This window comes from Patella vulgata, chromosome 1 (assembly GCF_932274485.2).
Source record: "Patella vulgata chromosome 1, xgPatVulg1.2, whole genome shotgun sequence".
Lineage (NCBI taxonomy): Eukaryota > Metazoa > Mollusca > Gastropoda > Patellidae > Patella > Patella vulgata.
In genome coordinates, this window is record NC_065879.2 from 9955616 (window position 1) to 9975303 (window position 19688).

General features: G+C 35.2%; 3 protein-coding genes across 5 annotated transcripts in view; 2 read left to right on the top strand and 1 right to left on the bottom strand.

The window, feature by feature from the left end:
* The window catches only part of LOC126822210 (serine/threonine-protein kinase N2), a 43545-nt gene extending 40848 nt beyond the window's left edge, over positions 1-2697 (top strand). For both annotated transcript variants that reach the window (XM_050550958.2, XM_050550966.2), the window contains exon 21: positions 84-2697. In XM_050550958.2, the coding sequence (XP_050406915.1) occupies positions 84-227 (144 nt within the window). In that variant the 3' untranslated portion in view covers positions 228-2697. The remainder of the gene's footprint in view (positions 1-83) is intronic.
* A 1187-nt stretch (positions 2698-3884) lies between these two features.
* Positions 3885-9207, top strand: LOC126822227 (toll-like receptor 4). 2 transcript variants are annotated; one of them, XM_050550999.2, is made up of 3 exons: positions 3885-4202; positions 4933-5076; positions 5555-9207. In XM_050550999.2, exon 3 carries the CDS (start codon positions 5582-5584, stop codon positions 7730-7732), a length of 2151 nt encoding a protein of 716 aa, XP_050406956.1. In that variant the 5' UTR covers positions 3885-4202; positions 4933-5076; positions 5555-5581; the 3' UTR covers positions 7733-9207. The 2 variants fall into 2 exon arrangements, with proteins under 2 accessions (XP_050406956.1, XP_050406948.1); XM_050550991.2 differs by having other exon boundaries at positions 3885-5076.
* Positions 9208-10042: 835 nt separating this feature from the next.
* On the bottom strand, positions 10043-18180 carry LOC126822367 (uncharacterized). Its single transcript, XM_056103527.1, has 5 exons — positions 18032-18180; positions 16062-16338; positions 15048-15214; positions 13808-14005; positions 10043-12193 (listed from the first exon to the last, which is right to left on the bottom strand). The coding sequence occupies exons 2-5, from the start codon at positions 16271-16273 to the stop codon at positions 12081-12083; spliced, it is 690 nt and encodes a 229-aa protein (XP_055959502.1). The 5' UTR covers positions 16274-16338; positions 18032-18180; the 3' UTR covers positions 10043-12080.
* Between the last annotated feature and the right edge of the window lie 1508 nt (positions 18181-19688).

Consider the following 19688-nt stretch of genomic DNA (forward strand, 5'->3'; position numbering starts at 1 on the left):
TTTAAAATGGTATCATGCTGGACCAATTTCATCTGGTGATTATTGAAAAAAATATTTAGAATTTTCTCATTTTATATTTTCAGAAAAATTCTGAGGATGTGAGTAATTTTGATGAAGAATTTACCGCGGAGAGACCTGTGTTAACGCCACCTAAAGATCGTAGAGGGCTTACTGCTAACGATCAAACATTATTTAACGATTTCACGTACATTGCTGATTGGTGCTGATATCATGTGATGTGTCATATGACTTTGAATGACCATATTTGTGCTAAATATATACCTCACAATAATAGTGAAATTGAAAATATAAAAGTGCTCATCAATTGGAGGTGTTTTATCGACAATCTCATTAATAAAACTAAAAAGCTGCTCCGTATAAGGAGATAGGTATGTGCTGTGTCTGTGGTTGTAGTGTGAGTTAAAAGTGTTCTAAAAATCAATTTTTTGGGTTGATATTACTAGAATTTATATGTTTGAAAGTAATACAAGTGATAGCTATATTAACTGATTTATATATCACGAGAGACTTGAATCCTTTAATAATGGATTTTCATAGTAATATAACATCTGATTGGTTGTTAATAGCCTATATGTATAGAGGTGCGGATCTAGGTAGTGTTGGGGGATATATACCTGTTTTTCGGTATATCATGATTTTATCATATCGGACTCGTTTAAATATATCGAAAAACAGGTGTATCGTGATAACCAAAATTATCGCAATATGATAATTATTGTGTTCCAATATTGATAATAATACATATGATTTTCATCACCTATTGATAGAATTAATTTCATCAGCTTGTATAGGGTAAATTCCATCATGGCGTCTACCGACCTTAGCAACAATAATTTGACATCAAGCAACGATTTTCTGCCCAAGTATTCAAACTTTGAGTACTTAAGACACTTGTATAAATTATTACGATATTATCAATTATCTTGATATTTGATAAATTATTATCGCGATATTATCACCCAACCCTACATCTCAATTTTCTGCCCAAGTATTCAAAATTTGACTACTTAAGACACTTGTATAAATTATCACGATAATATAGGTTATCGTGATATTTGATAAATTATTATCACAATATTTTTTTTTCATTATCGCCCAACCCTAGATCTAGGTTTACGATTAGTAGATATTTATCGTTTATTATTTTGTCACCATCCACATAAATATGAATATTGCCCTTGGAATTTTCTAGCAGTTTACAAAGAAGAAAATGATTGATTTGTGTATTAGACACTTAAAATCAGATCTGAATATTTTTTGAAATTTAAAGTGTTGTATGCAAAATTTAAAATATTCAGCCTTTAACTTGTCAACAATGATCAAACATCGTATATGTGAAGAAAACAGATTGATCTGCTGTTTTGGAAATATATTTAAACATACATTATGCAAGAGCTAAATCTGCCCATTGTAGGTCTTTCTTTAGGCCTGAAATATTATATAAAATGTTAATTAGACATTTATTAACAAAACAAGACCATAATCAACTCTCGATGGCATCGGATACTCAAGATTTTAACTAGATCAGAATGGTTTCCCATTTAAGAATTTAATTTAAAAATGTGAAAGCGAGGCTAAGTCTTGAATATACCAGTGCCCTGCTTACCACTATGCACACGTCTTGTCAAAACTACAAACAGTGATAACTTAGCTCAGAATGAAGTAATTTGAATGAAATTTTCAATATTTTCATTTTACATTATCCATTATAGCAAGAATGGTCAGATCTTTATCTAAATCTTACATAATGTATCTTTAAAATGAAATACCTTATTATTATGTCAGTCTGTTGAAGGATAAGCTTGTAGTAATAGAGCCCCCTAAATCTGAACCTAAAAATATTGAAACTGTGGTTCCAGTGAAATTGCATTTAAGTTAGTCCATAGAAATATTAGCTAAATGTAGTTATTTGTATAGTGGGCAATATTCCAAATAATACCAAAAAAGTGCTACTTACATTTCATGCCGTCATTGTGATAAAATAAATTGAACAGGCTATTATATCAGTCAGTAAAATGAAATATGGAGACTTATGTAAATAAATAAAATGAAATGGCTGAATTCGATATTGTCATACTGGTTAAAGAAATTTGTATTTTTGTACAATATTTTGTGTTCGTTGTGTTATTAGATATGTGTAATAGTCACTGAGTTGTTATATTCTACTAGTTGTATTATAAATAATATGACGTGTTATATTAAATGAAATAAATTAGATTTTTATATCTACGTAAATTAGAAGAATAAAATGTATTTTTATACATACGTAATATATATATTATATCAATCAAAGTAGTTCATCACTTGCTTCAACGGAAAAGTTTATAAAAAAAAAAAGGACTTTTTCCGTTTTCTTTTTCACACAATAAAGGTAAAGCAATTATACCAAAATGTATATAAATATTAAAGACTGGATAATCTCTATATATCTTGTAAATTATTGTACAGTCATGTTCTTCCAGTTCTTTTCTTCAGCTTATTTCCTGCATTCCATGTGACTAAGATTATTTGTGTGTATATATATATTATTATATAATGTAGTCAGTCATGTGATATAAGTAAAGAGTTTTATATAAATAAAAACGTAGGATAAACTATTTCTTGCTAGCATCCATTGTGTCTATTACATGAAATAACGTTAATAAAATGGCTGGATTTCGGCTAATTCAAAGTATATATATGAAGTCTGTTTTGTTTTTTTAAGAATTTATGAAAGCATGTCTGTCAGATTGTTTGTGACCTGAATCTGGGTAGAGAATATAGGGTTAGATTCTTGGCAATCAAATATGCCCGGAGATATGTCAACCTTGCAAATTAATTTACATAAAGGAAGTAATCGAGCAACATATTTTGTTAAACTTGTGGGCAGTGATGGGATTCCAAAATTTTCTTGTCGGACATTTTTACCGAAAATAAAGGGGCATAACTCTTACCATTATTTAAGTAGGCGGTTTCAGACCACAATTAAAAATCATGTGTCAACAAAATATTCAAATTTGTACCTAATAAAAAAAAAATAGGTACGCCTACTGTTGCTACAATAATAAACAATCTATGTCGAAACTTCAAACAGTGATAACACTGCTCAGAATAAAGTAATTTGAATTAAATTTTCAATATATCAATTTTGATTCATCTATTTAGGAACTATTATAACAAGAACAGCTAGCTGTTAATCTAAATCTTACATAATGCATCTTTAATTAAATGTTAAATTATCTGAGTACATATTTATTGTGCATTAAGCTTGAACGTTGGGGTGTTTATCAATGATAGGAAACTGTTGAAAGCCCATGGGACTGGACAGGTATCGTTCCACTCTACTCTACCCCTGAAGTGAACCATATGTTAGTCCCGAAATTACCTAGTTTGTGTCAAGTGGACGTTAAACTCTCGCCCTCTCTCTCTCTCTCCCCCCGCCCCCCTCTCTCTCTTGCTTCCATCGAGGTGATATCTCTCTCTCTCTCTCTCTTTCTCGTAGTTGCAATATAATGCAAGTTACTTTCCTTCAGCCTATCGCTTTCTATTTATGGAATTTTTTGATTGGTCGATAAAAATAGCACAAATATCAAGGGCGGATAATTTTACTAGCTAAGAAACCAAAATAAGACTGATGGACACAGATCACCAAATATTTCTACGTGACGAAACAAGGGCCAAAGTTATTTTTAGTCTCTCCCCCTCTCCCTTTCCCCCTTTTGCATGGCGATTTTTGTTGACTTTTTGGTGTAGAATCGAAAAAAAGGGTTTGAAAATACATTTTCTGCCAGGTTTTGGTGAATATTCATGATTTTGAGGCGGAAGGATACTAGAATTGTGAGGTTGGTTACGTTGAAATGTAGGGCCGCAAATTGTATGTTTATTTGTCTCTACTTCCAGCTTGTGTATCTCAAGTTTTTCATGGTGAACCTCATACATGCTTTTGGACAAGAGTTTGCCACATGTTGCTCCATCAGTGGCAGAAAGCGTTCTACCCAACGAAAATTTGGGAAAAAGTTAGAGCCGGTCTAAGAGACGAGAATTAACATTAAAGTCAATGGGGAAACAATTAGTGATCTGTGGCCTGATGACTGGCCGGGGAGTTTTCCCAGAGAACGGTAAACTTCTCTCCGTGAGCCGTGATTGAGTGGAATGTTAAATTTAGACCAGAAAATGTTGATATTTCTGCAAAAAGCAGGATGGTAAAAGTTTATGAATGTTTCTGTAGAATTAATAACTATAGAGACAAAGTACTAAAGTTCATTGTAACATGAATTGAAATAGTGTTTAAAGGTCCTACTTACGCAGTGACTATGGCGTGAGGGAAATTTCTCCAAGACAGCTGTGCTACATTTATTTGAAATTCCAACCGTCACGGGTTCTTTAAAGTGCAGTCAACATGTAGGCCTACACGGGATCTTGGTTAACTATCCCATACAAGCAACTAGACACTGTTCCTTTCTATAGGCCTTCTATCCTACACCCCTATAACTGAAATTGCCCCACACCCACCCTTACGCCTATATGCACCCACACTCGAACAGACGTTACCGTGTTTCAAAGCATTGATCAATTTAGTTCCTTTCGGAACGGTGTCTACGGACAAAGTCCTCAAAAATAGACTCAGAACAGAGAAGGGGAGGATAAAAGAGCAGTATTTTCATACTGCAGAGGGCAGGAACGATCATAGGTCTTCCTCGTTCCGAAATGAATTACGAACAAGGAAACTGCTAATCTCTGCTCAGCCAATACAGATATGCTCAGACCAGTGAGACATTCATCGCAAAACATCTACACCAAGTTTGAACAATCTATCTCAATTAAAAGTAGAGTTATTGTGTTTAAAGGGCGTGGAGAGCAGAAAGGCGAAGGTCAAAAGCAGGGAAGTAACAACACGCGATGTGTGATATTAATTGTCATATTTCCTTTTAGAAACCATGTATTACATAGTAATAAAACATATACAAGAAACAAAGAGGATGTCATTTGATAGAATTTAATTCGAAGTCATTACCACGTTAGCGAATAATTATATCTTGTCTGGTATGAAGATCGGACAATATTACTAACAGTTAAGTGAGTTTTAACTTTTGTACTTATTTCGTTATTTTTTTTTTAATTTTAGAGACAATTGTGTTTTCGGTATTGTACTTATATCGGTTTTTTAAAACAATATTTAAGAGACATGTGCCATAGCAATTCTTATTTGTAAAGAAATGAATGGACCTCGGTTTTTCGTCCCATCCGAACGACTAAACACGTGTTCCTTGTCATCCCCGCAAGTGTTACCCTTGTCAAGCGATTACCTGCCCTGAAAAACCTTGCCTGCAATGTGGTAGGGGCGTCGTGTTTGTGATCTTCAATAAAAAATGAATTTGGATGGGGGACCCAAATAAATATGTCGATATTCTAAAGAAATCCTGAACAGATGATGCAAGCAGTGGTGATGAGAATACGACCATCCCTTATATTACCAACAAAACTGTAGTTCTGAACATATAGCGTCCAACTACCAGAACTAGGCCTACCTATAATTATTTGTTTCTCATTTCAGAATAACCAACTATATTTATAATAAGCCATGGATGTATTAAAAGTACTGTACAAAGTATGTGTCTTCTATGTTTCTATGCACATTTCTTTTAATACCGCTGGTGACAATGAATTGTTTGGAGTTCAAGTCCATCACCCCGGGAAAATATGCGGTGACGAAATGTGTACATGCCAGGGAAACTATGCCCTTTGCTTAAATCGTGGTCGCCGTCTGACTTTTGTTCCAGATTTCAAACTAGATATTACGAACCTGAATTACACTGGTAATTACCTACCAAAGATAACGGACAACACTTTCAACAACTTAACTGATTTGAAACTGGTCCGTCTTGGACTAAAGTCAAATTCCATTATGTCTTGTGAACCCAGATCATTCAGTTCTCTGCTACATCTGCGCACGCTGATTATATGCCATGAAGGGTTAAATACATTCTCTTTGATGAACTGTTTGTCTAGTGTTACAAAACAATTAACGGGTATCATATTAATAAATCTCCCTCTGGTAGATTTATATTCATTACATTTTTCTAAATGTATGGCTAAGTCTAATCTTAATTTTTTTAAAATCCAAGAGATGAACATTATAGTGTACAATCACAGCATTGTTTCTTCTTTCAAAAAATTACAGTCTGTAACCATCGTGCGCTGTAAAGTGACAACGGTAAAACTACAATATTCAGCTTCCATAGAAAACTTTAGGCTGATTGATAATAGGCTGACACAATTTCCGGATATTTGTGTTAACGGATCAGCGATGTTCCCAAAACTCACTGATTTAAATTTAGACAACAATTATATAAACAATCTTCGCCCAGGGCAATTAAGTTGCATGAAAGCCTTGATCAAGTTTTCTATAAATGAAAATCCACTAATTATCATAGAGAGTAATATTATCTCAAGCCTACCGAATATTCAGTATATGTCTATTGGCTTTATATACAGTACTGGACAACTGCGTGTTAAACCACATGCTTTCAGCAGCCACAGTCTTCGGCATCTTTCTTTCCGAAACAACAAAATTAGATTTGATAATAAGAGTTTGAGCTTGGGTGCATTTAACCATTGTACCAATTTGAGGACTTTGATTATATCATCAAATTATTTTACAAATACCACCGAAGAAATGTTTGAGGAGCTATTTAAATCGCTAACCAAGATAAAGAAATTATCTCTAACGAATAACCGGTTACGATTCATTCCTAAAATTATTCCAAAACAAATGAAGAAATTAAATGTAATTTACCTCGCTTATAATGAAATTACTCAAATACCGGATGGGTTCTTTGATAACTTAAAATCCTTAAAAAATCTGGACATGAGTGGTAACCATATATCTCGCATAAGCAAAATCACATTCTCTGAGCAAATACTCAAAAATATGCAATGGTTGGATTTATCAAATAATCCGTATTCATGTTCGTGTGACTTACTATGGTTTATTAGATTTCTTCGCGTGAAAAATAACTCACGTATTTTTCGACATTTTCCTTCGCGGTACAAATGCAACGCTCCAGACAAAGAACAACATAAATATGAAATCACAAAATCGTTTATTTCTGAACGTATATGTACATTGTCAAGTCAGATTTCTTTGGGCATTATTTATGTTTCGGTGACATTTCTTCTATTGTTATTAACCATTTCGATCGTGTATCGTTATCGTTGGTGTTTACGTTATCTAATATATATGGCACGATTTCACCAAATTCGATTCCGAAGATTACTAAACGAAGGGATAAATTATCAATACGATGTTTATCTTAGTTGTTCAGATGGCGATTTTGATGATTTTATCTTCGATGAAATTGTAAATAAATTAGAGAAAGATATGGGTCTCCGTCTTTATATTCCGCAAAGAGATGGACAGGGCAATAAAATTGAACAGATAATTATAAACATGGATAGAAGCCGCAAGGCCTTGTTATGTATATCTGATAGATATGCTGAAGATGGGTTTTGCGAGTTTGAAGCAGGGTTAGCCTATGAGAAGTACATCATTGAAAAACGCGACTTAATGATAGTAGTTGTTTTAAAGGAGCTCGCTCCCCGGAACGTAACAAAAACCATACATAAAATACTAGCTGTTAATAATTATATTAAATGGGATGAAGAAAATTTGGAATTGTTTTGGGAAAAGATAAACACGACTATTAATAGAGTTGATGATTTGGTGCCTTAAACGATATAAATGTCATTGGTTTTCAACAATATCATAATCTCCCTTTTTTGGCAGTAGCCTACTCCGCGAAAGCCTTGGCTTAAGCCTAGCTTATGTCGCCTCACGACACGACAAAACTGACGGCGACTCGAAATCGACGACTGGTTTATGATAAGTGGAACTGATCAGTCGTGACTGGTGTAATTAAGTCGGACGGCTTCTCGGAGTCGCACATGTTCTACTCCGGTAGACAATTAGTTGTCCCATTCGCAAGCGACATGGGTGCGCATACGACTACTTTGAGTCTGCGCCTCACTGCGATTCGGTTATTTAGTCACGTGCGACCCAGGGGCGGCGGTAACAAACATGGCGAATATTTTAAAGGTTATATCACGCGGATCTGATCAGCAATATGTTTCACAGAGTATTACGAAACTCTTCTAATTTCTCTGTAAAAGATATGACTGCCTTCACAAACTAGGTCATTTCGGGACTAACATATGGTTTAATTTTATTTCAATAATTCGCTTGCGCGTAGGGGTCTTTAGCAGTGGGAGGAAACCGGAGGACCCGGAGAAAACCCACGAGGTTGGACAGGCGACCCTACTCCTTACAACCGGGAATTCGAAACCATGCCAGTTGACTTAATGACAGGCCTTATGATACAGCGCGCACGTTCGGCCATCCAACCCCCAAGAGTCAACGTATTATCAAGTAGTGAAAACAACCGTAACGGTGCACAAAATTTAAAGTCTGTTATCATGGACCTTATAATACGGTCCATGCTGTTATGTTTATGAATTCCAAACTATACTATATCAAGTAATCTCGTCAATTATGTTTGTATTGTATGCTGCCTTCAATGGATGATTTGGTACAAGACCGACTTACTTTGGGTCAATGAACAAGGTAGATGCTAATAATTGTAGGCCGGTTGGGGAGGTTTGGGTCTATTCCGGATTTCAAAATGGCCGCTTTATATAAATGAGTATTTTGGGGAATACTAACCCTAATCCTTATCCTTTTAGTCTTCTAAAAAGGGTTAGGGTTCGGGTTAGTATTCCCCCAAATTCTCATTTATATAAAGCGGCCAAATTGGACTCCGGAAACACCCGAATCTCCCGAACTGGCATCTATCTCCCAAGTCGGGTGAACAATGATCAGAATATACATTGTTTAATATGCTGGTTATATCACAGTGAATATACATGATTTCTATGGTATTGCTGATTACACTATTTTGCCTATACCGATTTTTTTAGGACTTCGAATTTTGTCAAATGGTTAGATTGTTCGTACTTGGTTTTATTTTATTATTATATTGTAAATAGTGTACATAATTTTTTTGTCTATTTACGAACGGATTTACATGTTAAAATTTTGGGGAGAGGAATTAGGCCTATATAGGCTTTGCCTGTTTCCCAATCCTCAATAATTGTGTATCCATAAAAATTGTAGACTGTGTTAAGTTGTGTTTATATTAATAAAGTTTATTAACCTTTAGAAACCTGTATACATTTGATGTGTTATAACAAGTTGTGTTATACTAGTAAAGTTTATTAACTTTTAGAAACCTTCATACTTTTGATGTATTATAGAGAGAGAAATGGTTATTTTATACTATAGTTTTGTGTGACGTATGCAATTTAGGCTCACAGATTCACGCAAATACTTAGTATTTGGGATCGATTCTGGCATTGTTTGTTTACCTCATTAATTCATTAAGTCCCTGATGCATAATTTTGAGACCGACTGCAGTGACTGCACTTACTTTGAGACCGACTATTTTTCTCTCTGGGGAAATTTTGTTCTTAGACCAACATACTCACAACAGAATAAGAGTAATACACAACATTATTTCAAACAAGTATGCAGTGAGCACATATTTTGATACCGACTGCTCTTATTTTGCAACACAAACTATTTTTCTTCCTGGGTACCCCCCCCCCCCTATTTACGCCCCTGACCATAATGCGTTTCAGTGCTATTTGTCAAAAGCGACTCGAAAAATGCGGCTAGGCATATTCTACAAGTCATGTCAAACGATGACGTCATATTCTTATCTGGAAAGCATGCACAATAAATATTATCGGTGTACACTGGAATAACCAGACGCTAAAAATAGCCATTCAATTGAGACCTCTGGCGTATTTTGCTGAACATAACTGATTAGAAATTACAGTAAAAACAGAAACAATTGAATGTAAATCAGTTTAAATACATTCATATTACATTATTATATGCATTGCCACTCATTTGTGTCAATTTCTAGGTCCCAAATATAAGCGATTTAGCCCCATTAAAATAGCTGTTAAATCATAACAAGAACAGTTTCAATTTTAATATATAATATTTTATGGTTAAATAATTCTCCAATATGTTATTCTGAATTCTGGAATATTGGATAGACCATATAAATAATATATACCAGGGTAGCTGTAAAGGCTTACAAATAATAAATTAAGGAATAAGAACCCTATAAAACTAACAGAATCGACATAAACTTGATTCCAATAACCTTAAAAAAAATGTTCCCAATTGCTGTAAGATAAATTAATATATTTTTCACGAAAAGATTGATAAACTGGATGATGAAAAAGAGACAAACATACAAAATAGTAGATAACAATAAACAAAACATTAAAAATAGTTGAAATTCAAATAAATGAATAAATTTAATACATAATACAAGACTTAATTATACACCATATGGCTCCGAAGATCATTGTAAATCACATTTATATATTACTAGTTTAATCACAAGATGGGTCAAAAAATATTACAAGGCTGCTAACTTAAACATACATTATGCAAGAGCAAAATCGGCTCTTTGTAGGTCTTTCTTTAGGCCTGAAATGTTATAAAAACTATTAATTGGACATTAATTAACTTATCCAGACCATAATCAGCTCTCGATGTCAAGGCTTGCCTGCGATATTTGTTGGATTACAGTCTGATTTGCTGCAAAACTTTCCTTCGTGATTAACGATTAAATGGATAATCAAGACTTAGTTTTGTCTTATCGACTTCAGTAATGATGATCGAGGCTAAGCGGAACTTTCATCCGCTTGGTTCTCGGTTTATAGTGGATCAATTTGACTGAAATTTTCAGCAAGTTGCCTTTACATTATGTAGTTTTTAACTATTATAGTGAGAACTGCCAACTCGTTATCTAATCTCCCATAATGTATCTTTAGTAAGCTGAATTAGTTTAGTCAAAAACCTTTAAAAAAATGTTCCTAATTGTGCCCAAGTTAAATATTTAACCCAATAAAATATAGATTGTTTATAGCCATCACCCCTCTTGTTTGGCATATATAGAATTAATCAAGTTATGTCGAAGAAAATCAAAACAATTGTTAACACAACAAAAGACAAGATCTTTCGACAGGGCCCTTATTCGCGAAAACTTAAACTAAGATACAATCGAAATTTTAAGAAATACTGCATATATCCAATGAAGTTGCAGTATTTCTTAAAATTTCGGTTGTAACTTAGTTTAAGTTTTCGTGAATAAGGGCCCAGATCTATATTTTTTTTGTTTTTTTATACTTTCGATCGCCTCTTCTACATGAAGATCTGACTAGTTGTACTGAGAGGTCGCGTCAGGGGTCATACGGGCGGCTCTTGACACTATGACATTGATTAATCAATCAGCAGTTTCTATGGATTTACCCACAGTTCAGTGCATCTCACGCCAGAAACTCGCTGTAACAGACCGTTTCTTTGGCTAATTCCTCACATCAACTAGAACGTCTGCTATATAACAACTCTTCCAGATCCTAGTGTAGTAAAGACAAGTAAAACCAAATTTTGAACTATGAAAAAACGAAACGAAATAGGATCTGTGTTTTAATCAGATTTAAATTTGTTGTTTATTTTTGGCAATATTGGTGTAGTTTGTCTTGTCAGAAGATTAGTTTTATCAACAAGGCAGATGTTTTATTGTCAGTCTGAAACGTCCCAAATCGACAGTATTGCAATCAAGTGAGGCGGAATTCAGTCCTGTCACAGTTCTGTCAGTCCCAACAATGGAGGTAAACACAACAAATAGGCCTACATTTCAGCTGCCATGGTTGGTTGAGATATTTCCTTATACAGTTGGTGTGTGCGCTTTTCATTTGATTGTCACTATTTTTGGGATTGAGAGAATTCAATTACAGAACGTTCAATCGAGTGTCCCCCTACGTTTTTTCACAAAGGGGCATAACTCTGAAAAAAAAACTGCTTTTTAACAGTGTTAACAAAAAGGCCATTTCAGTTTGAGCTTATATTGAATGGAATTTAAATATATTTCTAAATACATATATGGAAGTATTTGGAAGATATAAATATAGTGTGTTCTATATTTAATATTTGAGCAGCCCTGTCAAGAAACTGATTTAGATAACACATTAAAGGCTTCTTCTATACGATTGTCTAATTCTTTGGTTGTGGTTAACAAGTCCTTTAAAATGTCTGTATCTAACTCCAGCAACATTCCTAAAATATACAAGATGGGATGATATTTAAATTGCCTTGTTTGGAAATATTCAGACAGTACTGTCATACAGTAATGCCACTTTTCATGGAAGAGTTTCCTCCCCTTTGTTCTTTAATGGAGTCTTCGGAATCTTTGATACTTAGAGAGGTTGAATAAAACATGGCCTATCTCACATGTGGTTTTTAGATTTAATAAACTTTAATCCATGCCATCTCCACCATGCTCTGCGGGAGTAGTTCTCTGGTTCACCATGGATGGCATGGATTAAAGTGTATTAAATCTAAATAACACATGTGAGATAGGCCATGTTTTGTTCAACCTCTCTAAGTATCACATATGGGAGATAACTCCTGAAGACTCCAATAAAGAACAAAGGGGAAGGAACTCTTCCATGAAAGGTAGCATTACTATATGACAGTACGTCTATACAAATAAAATGAATGGGGCTTAGCCTCCTAAATTTCTGTACTATATATACTAAAACTCCATGCAGTGTGCTAAGAGGGAAATTTTGCTCTGGCAGCGGAGCTATGATCTACTTTTATTTCAAATCCCAACTGTCAAGGGTTCTTTTATGAGCACACTAAAGGGTACATGGGACCTCGGTTTTTCATTCCATGCAAACAACTAAACACTGTTTCTTGTTAGGCCCACCATCCTGCACCACTGACAGAAGTGATATTGACTGGTTGCAGAATTTAACCATCAGTCAATTCAAAGTATATCACCGGAAGGGGGGTTGGATGGCTGAATGGTATCATAAAGTCTGTCATTGAGTCGACCGGCGTGGTTTCGATTCCCCGGTTGTACGTGGCAAGGAGTAGGGTTGCCTGTCCAACCTCGTGGGTTTTCTCCGGGTCCTCCGGTTTCCTCCCACTGCTAAAGACCCCTACGCGCAAGCGAATTATGTAAATAAAATTAAACCATATGTTAGTCCTGAAATGACCTAGTTTGTGTCGAGTGGACGTTAAACCCCATTTCTCTCTCTCTCTCTATATCACCCGAAAACACAAAAAAGGCATTTGGATTCACAGTTTTTGTGTAAAGGAACTTAAAATATACATAAAAAATTTGAAAAAAATATTTTGTCAATCTTGAGGTGAATAAAATACATCAAAAATTGACCATCCTCCTAAATTTTGAAGTGAAAGATCTGTCCTTGGACGATCAATCATTCGATGGTTGACAAATTATCCATCAATAATGTTAAGGGGCCTGTTTCACGAAATTTTTAACTAAGATAAAATCCAAATTTTAGTAATTTGATTGGATAATATTAGATTGATTTTAGTGCTTAGCCAATAAAAATTAACATATCTGCTAAAATTTTGATTTTATCTTTAGTTAAGATTTCGTGAAACAGGCCCCAGGACATGGACCGTATAGAATATGGTATTGAGAGAGAGAGAAGTGGGGATTAGCCTCCACTTGACACAAACTAGGTCATTTCGGGACTAACATGTGGTTTAATTAATTTTATTTCAGTAACTCGCTTGCGCGTAGGGATCTTTAGCAGTGGGAGGAAACCATAGGACCCGGACAAAAAACCCAAGAGGCTGGACAGGCGACCCTACTCCTTGTCACGTAAAACCAGGATATGGTATTGTAAGTACCTGTTATTTGTGGTGCTAACTCAGGGTATTTTTTCTCGACATTTGTATAAATCTCATCTGCTATATCTTCATGTGGGTTGAATTCTTCAGATTTAGTTTCTAATAAAACAGTTCTTGCTTTCTCTACAGCTAATTTTAATTCTTCTTCTGATGTCATCAAATCATTCAGTTTACTAGAATCTAGATCTAACAACATCCCTGTAAAAATAAAATACCGACTGTATTTAATACTCAAGGAAAACTACAACCTCCTTCAGGGTAGTTAAAAAACTTACCTCTGATTGATGAAGGGAGTCATGGTGGTCAAGTGAGTAAGTCCCTCGTTCATTAATCAGGAAGTCTCAGATTTGTTCACGGCGTTGGCCGACAAAGTTCATTATGATATTCTGGTGTGGTGTCAGTGGTGCAACACACAGGACATCTAGTCGTTCGGATGTGACAATAAACCAAATTTCTGTGTAACCTTTGCCGTACATGTCAAAGAACCCGCTGTAGCACCGCTATCCAGGTAATATATTTCCCCCTTAGCACACAGCATGGTGTTTGCCCATCTTTATTAGTCTTAAACCCTATTTAATATTTTATTTCATGAAAGATTCGTATTGCAGAGGGTGGGGAGGCTGTCCCTTTAAGAATTAATTATGGTCATGTTAATGGACATCTTTGAAATAGACAATGTCTGGACAATCGTGGCTATATCACAAGAAACTAGACAAGTTCCATGAGTAAAGTTGTCTCGATTATTTATATGTTATCTATGTGTTTCTCAACCAGTATGCCACGACACACCTGTGTGCCACAAGATTTTCCTAAGTAAGTAAGTGTGCCGCGAAATTTTGAACGGCACACTAAGAAAACCATGTGATCCCAATTGAGTATTCACTGGTGTCTACTGATAAGTTCATAGCTGTATTTTTATTTATTTATTTTGAGCCATTCTATGTGTCTATGACTAGTCTCTGTCTACGGTTGTATGCTGTCTGACTTACAATGTTTTTATTTTGCAAAATTCAATAATCTTTTATATATATTTAGCCAGGTGCGCCGCTATTTTTCATGTGTTCCAATGTGTGCCATTGGCAAAAAAAGGGTTGAGAACCACTGCCTTAGGCTATAATGCTTGCTGGTAGGCCTATTGATTATATATAAATACTGTTTTAGGCTTTGATAGTTCAGCTTTTAGCTCATTAAATACAGCTGTAAAACAGGGCAATATCCATTTACATAAACTGTATCTTACCAGTTATTTTGGCAGCCATTAAATCACAATCAACAATATTAGTAATTTTATCATAAAGTTCTTCAGCTAAAGATTCATTACTACTTGTACTTTTATTATCATCTGGATCTTTTATACCATCATCCATTATACCATTATTATCATCTATCATACCATTATTATCACAACTTTAAATAAATATAATATGTAATAATTAAATAAATGTTTATATTATCATCCTTCATACCATCATTATCATAACTTTAAATAAATATAAATTATTTGTAAAATTCAAATAAAGGGGGTGAGAAATGGGGTTTAAAATCCACTCGATATAAACGAGGTCATTTGGGGACTAACATATGGTTCAATTTTATTTCAATAATTTGCTTGAGTGTAGGGGTATTTAGCAGTGTGAGGAAACCGGAGGACCCGGGGAAAACCCACGAGTTTGGACAGGCGACCCTAGTCCTTGTCACGTACAACTGGGAAATTGAAACCACACCAGTTGACACAATGACAGACCTTATGATACAATGCCCACACGCTAACCATTGAAATAAAATTAAAAACCATATGTTGGTCCCGAAATTACCTAGTTTGTGTCGGGTGGAGTGGACGTTATACCCCATTTCTCTGCCTATTGCAGGGTTTTCTTTGGGTTTGAAATGTTATCTAAATTACTAATTAGACATTAATTAACTTATCTAGATATTATCAACTCTTGATGTCATCGCTAGCCTGCAATACTGGATTAGAATCCCATCTGCTGCTCAACGCTCATTGATGATTAAATCAAAAATGGATAATCAAGACAAAGTTTTTTTATCGTACTGACTTTAGTAATGATGATCGAGTTTAGGCTTAAAATTGAATCGCTAAATTCTCGGTTCAGAGTGGATCAATTTGACTGAAATTTTCAGCAAATTCCCCTTACAATATCTAGTTTTTAACTATTATAGAGCTTACTGCCAGCTCTTTATCTAATCTCCCATAATATATCTTTAATCTATATTCAACATAAGGCCTTATTACCTGGATTTCAATGTTTCTTGAGCTGTTTCTATATACAATTTCAATACATCCTTATTTTCTAACATTCGAAGGATCTGGTCTTTTTTGCACTCTAACAACATTCCTGTTATTTTACCAGCATCTGTTGATGTTAATTCACTCACTTTACTATAAAGATTAACACCAAGAGCATCTTTTAAAGTCACAATGGCAGCCATATCTGTTACTACCATCTTGTAACACTCAAAACAACTGTGTTTAAATTATTTCATCTTTCTAAACCGAGTTGATTGTTTGTCTGAAAAAAAGCAAAACAACCAGTAATTAAAGATTATTTTACTCAAAAATATACCATAGCTCCTTATTTCAGATTTATTTTTATCTGGAAATAATCAAGAAAACTTTACTATCCGGTGACAAACACAAGATATCATTGTACCTAAAACCTATTAAGTAAAGTATACAATATATACATATGAATGATAATCAATACTATGATAAATAAAATACATATTTACTAACAAGACAAATTGTACATACAACTCATCAATAAACCATTTTGCAAGAGATGGACAGAGAACTAGCTAAAAAATAACAAACGATTTGACGTAAAATCAGGAGCCATAATCAAGGAAGTTTCACTGAAATCAGATAAAAATTGTGACCTCTACAGGGTCCACAAGCTATTTGCAGATGGGGATCGGCCATTTTGTCAGGCAGTTTCAGTCAGATTTTCATGAAATTCACACTCAACTGTCATTATGGTGTAACAGTGATAAATTTAAACATTTTTTTAAATCAAGTAAAAATTGTGACCAACAATTGTGAAACAACAAGCGAAAACCACGACTTTTCATAATTCAAGGACCATAATCCTGGAAATTAAGGTTTGACATGCTCAAGATCGTTAAGATCTCTAGAGGGACCACAAGCTAAAAACGCGATTTTTCGTACAATCAGGGGTCATAATCCGGGAAGTTATCCGATAATCCGATATGCATAAATATCAAAATGAACCAAAATCTTTGGGAGATAAACCTACGGTATATTTCAAGTTTCATCAAAATCGGATAAAAATTGTGGCCTGTAAACTGTCCACAAACAATTAACGTATGGACGGGCAGATGGACAGCTAGGGGTGACGACATATTTTTATTAATTACAAAATAATATACAATAAAATATCTAATAACAATTAAACTCATGTATCAGCAAGTTTTCGAGATAATCGCAATTTATTTATCTCTATTACATTATCTAATTCAAAAGATCATGTTCCTTGAATAATATATATGAGACAAAACATAAATATTTTTCGAAAATTAGGCTATTCATCATTAAAATTTATACATGTTAGAGTTCTCAATGGTAGCCATGGGATGGCCAAATGGTTAACACGTGCGCGCTGTATCATAAGGTCTGTCATTGAGTCAACTGCCATGGTTTCGATTCCCTGGTTGTAGGCTACGTGATAAGGAGTACGATCGCCTGTCCAACTTCATGGGTTTTCTCTGGGTCCTTCGGTTTCCTCCCACTGCTATAAAGACCCCTGCAAGCAAGTGAATTATTGAAATAAAATTGAACCATGGGTTAGTCCCAAAAAACCCTAGTTTGTGTCGAGTGGAGGTTAAACCCCATTTCTCTCTTGGTAGCCATGGGTATCCTTTTCTTTTGTCATTTATTATGGGTTTCCTTTTAGGGGTGGCCTATGGTTCGGTCATACCATTGTAATGTAAACTCTGCCTACCCCTATAGCTCCCCCACATTTAATAATATTGTTGCTTTATGGTTAATCAGCTAATAGCCCCTGTTCCGACAAGAGAAAATCTTGTTTTATTTTATCGTGAGATATGAGATAATTTATAGGCGAATAGAAATGTCTGAAATGTAAACAAATACACAGTATTATTCAAAGAGAAGCAGTAGTAATGTGTTTAACAGTTTAACTTCCTTGATTTTAACTCAGTATTTGTGTATCTATAATATTGTACCTTGTGTTAATATGTGTTTAATTTCCAAATGAAGCTTTAATTAAATCACATCATCTGCCAACTGCACCGATGAGGTGAAAATCCATCGCCGGTGTCAAGGGTCACAGAATTTCGCCTCGATCGACAGAACGGACTTGAGATGAGAGCTGTCAGCCTTCACCTTGCAAATATCAAGGGAAATAATTTGAACAACTGGATACAGACCACATTGACTAAGGCCATGAGTTGAAAGTAGAACAATATAGTAGTGATCAACTGAAATCCATTAACTCTTCAAGTAAACATCTTATCAAACCATTTATGTTAGAATAATAATTATTTTGAGCATTTGATATAATACAATTTGTCATCTAGATATATTTTTGTGGGGCAAATTCTTTTCTATGGAGTACCATTTGCAACACGTCATATTTTCTAATCGATCATTCAGCTTGACATTTACACATTCAATAGTGGACTATTAGTGTACAATCTAAGATTAAACAATGTGTTGGGTGTGAATATATATTGAATACACAGAACCTCATTTTTTTTTTGTCCCATCCAAAGGACTAGACAACAGTCCTTGTCAGACCCTCCATCTTGCACCACTGACAAGGGAAACCCCGTCGGAAAATCCCGATGAACTTTCTCGGCCAATGTAGGGGACGAACACGCGACCGCCAGACTAGCGAGCCAGCGTCTTACCTACTTAGCCACCATGGCTTCCATGGGGATATGCAGTGTACTATGAGGGAAATTTTGCCGGGACAGCAGTGCTATGGCCTACTCTTATTTCAAATTCCATCTGTCACCTGTTTTTTTACTTGCAGCCAACATGTACATGGAACCGTCACGTATCATCCCATGTAAGGAACAAGACGCTGTTCCTTGCCAGGCCTTCCATCCCACGGCACTGACACCAAACACCGGGTGTAAAACACAGATCTCCTGGTAGTGAGCCAGTACCTCAATCACTGAGCCCCCATGGCTACCATATCTATGAGAGAGAGAGAGAGAGAAATGGGGCTTAACATCCACTCAACATAAACTAGGTCATTCTGGGACCAACATATGGTCCAATTCTATTTCAGTAATACGCTTGCGCGTAGGGGTCTTTAGCAGAGGGGGGAAACCGAAGGACCCGGAGAAAACCCATGAGGCTGGACAGGCGACCCTACTCCTCGTCACGTACAACTGGAGAATCGAAACCATGCCAATTGACTCAATGACATACCTTATGATACAGTGCGCACATCCACCACCACCCCCTACTATATCTATGGATTTTATATTACAGGAGTTTTGTAATAGTTTATGAAAAAGCCATATTTTATAAAATATTTAATCTGATGATTCTACTGGGTGCCATTTTTTTTCTGTGGTTATGTGTCCAATGAGAAAAAGAGAATTTTGCTATAACAGTGGCGTTTCAACCTACTCTTTTTTGAATTCTAATTGCCAATGTGGACTTCGATTTTCGTCCCAACCTAACATCTAGACACACTTTTCATGTCGGCTCCTCTGGTGAGAAACGGGCTTAAAATATCTTGAAGGTTCTCCTCTGTCCATTGTGGCATTCGAACTTCCGCTCATCCACTGAGGTCCCCTTGATTTATTAAAGGGGCATTATGGAATATTAGATAAAGAGATAGTTAAAAACTAAATAATGTAAAGG

Bases quoted from the DNA above. Each gene is read 5' to 3' on its own strand.
- LOC126822227 (XM_050550991.2), top strand. From the start codon at position 5,582: ATGGATGTATTAAAAGTACTGTACAAAGTATGTGTCTTCTATGTTTCT.
- LOC126822367 (XM_056103527.1), bottom strand. From the start codon at position 16,273: ATGGTAGTAACAGATATGGCTGCCATTGTGACTTTAAAAGATGCTCTT. The intron at 15,215-16,061 runs GTAATAAGGCCT...ATTTATTTAAAG, and splicing joins CAAGAAACATTGAAATCCAG to TTGTGATAATAATGGTATGA. The intron at 14,006-15,047 runs GTAAGATACAGT...TTATTTTTACAG, and splicing joins AATGGCTGCCAAAATAACTG to GGATGTTGTTAGATCTAGAT.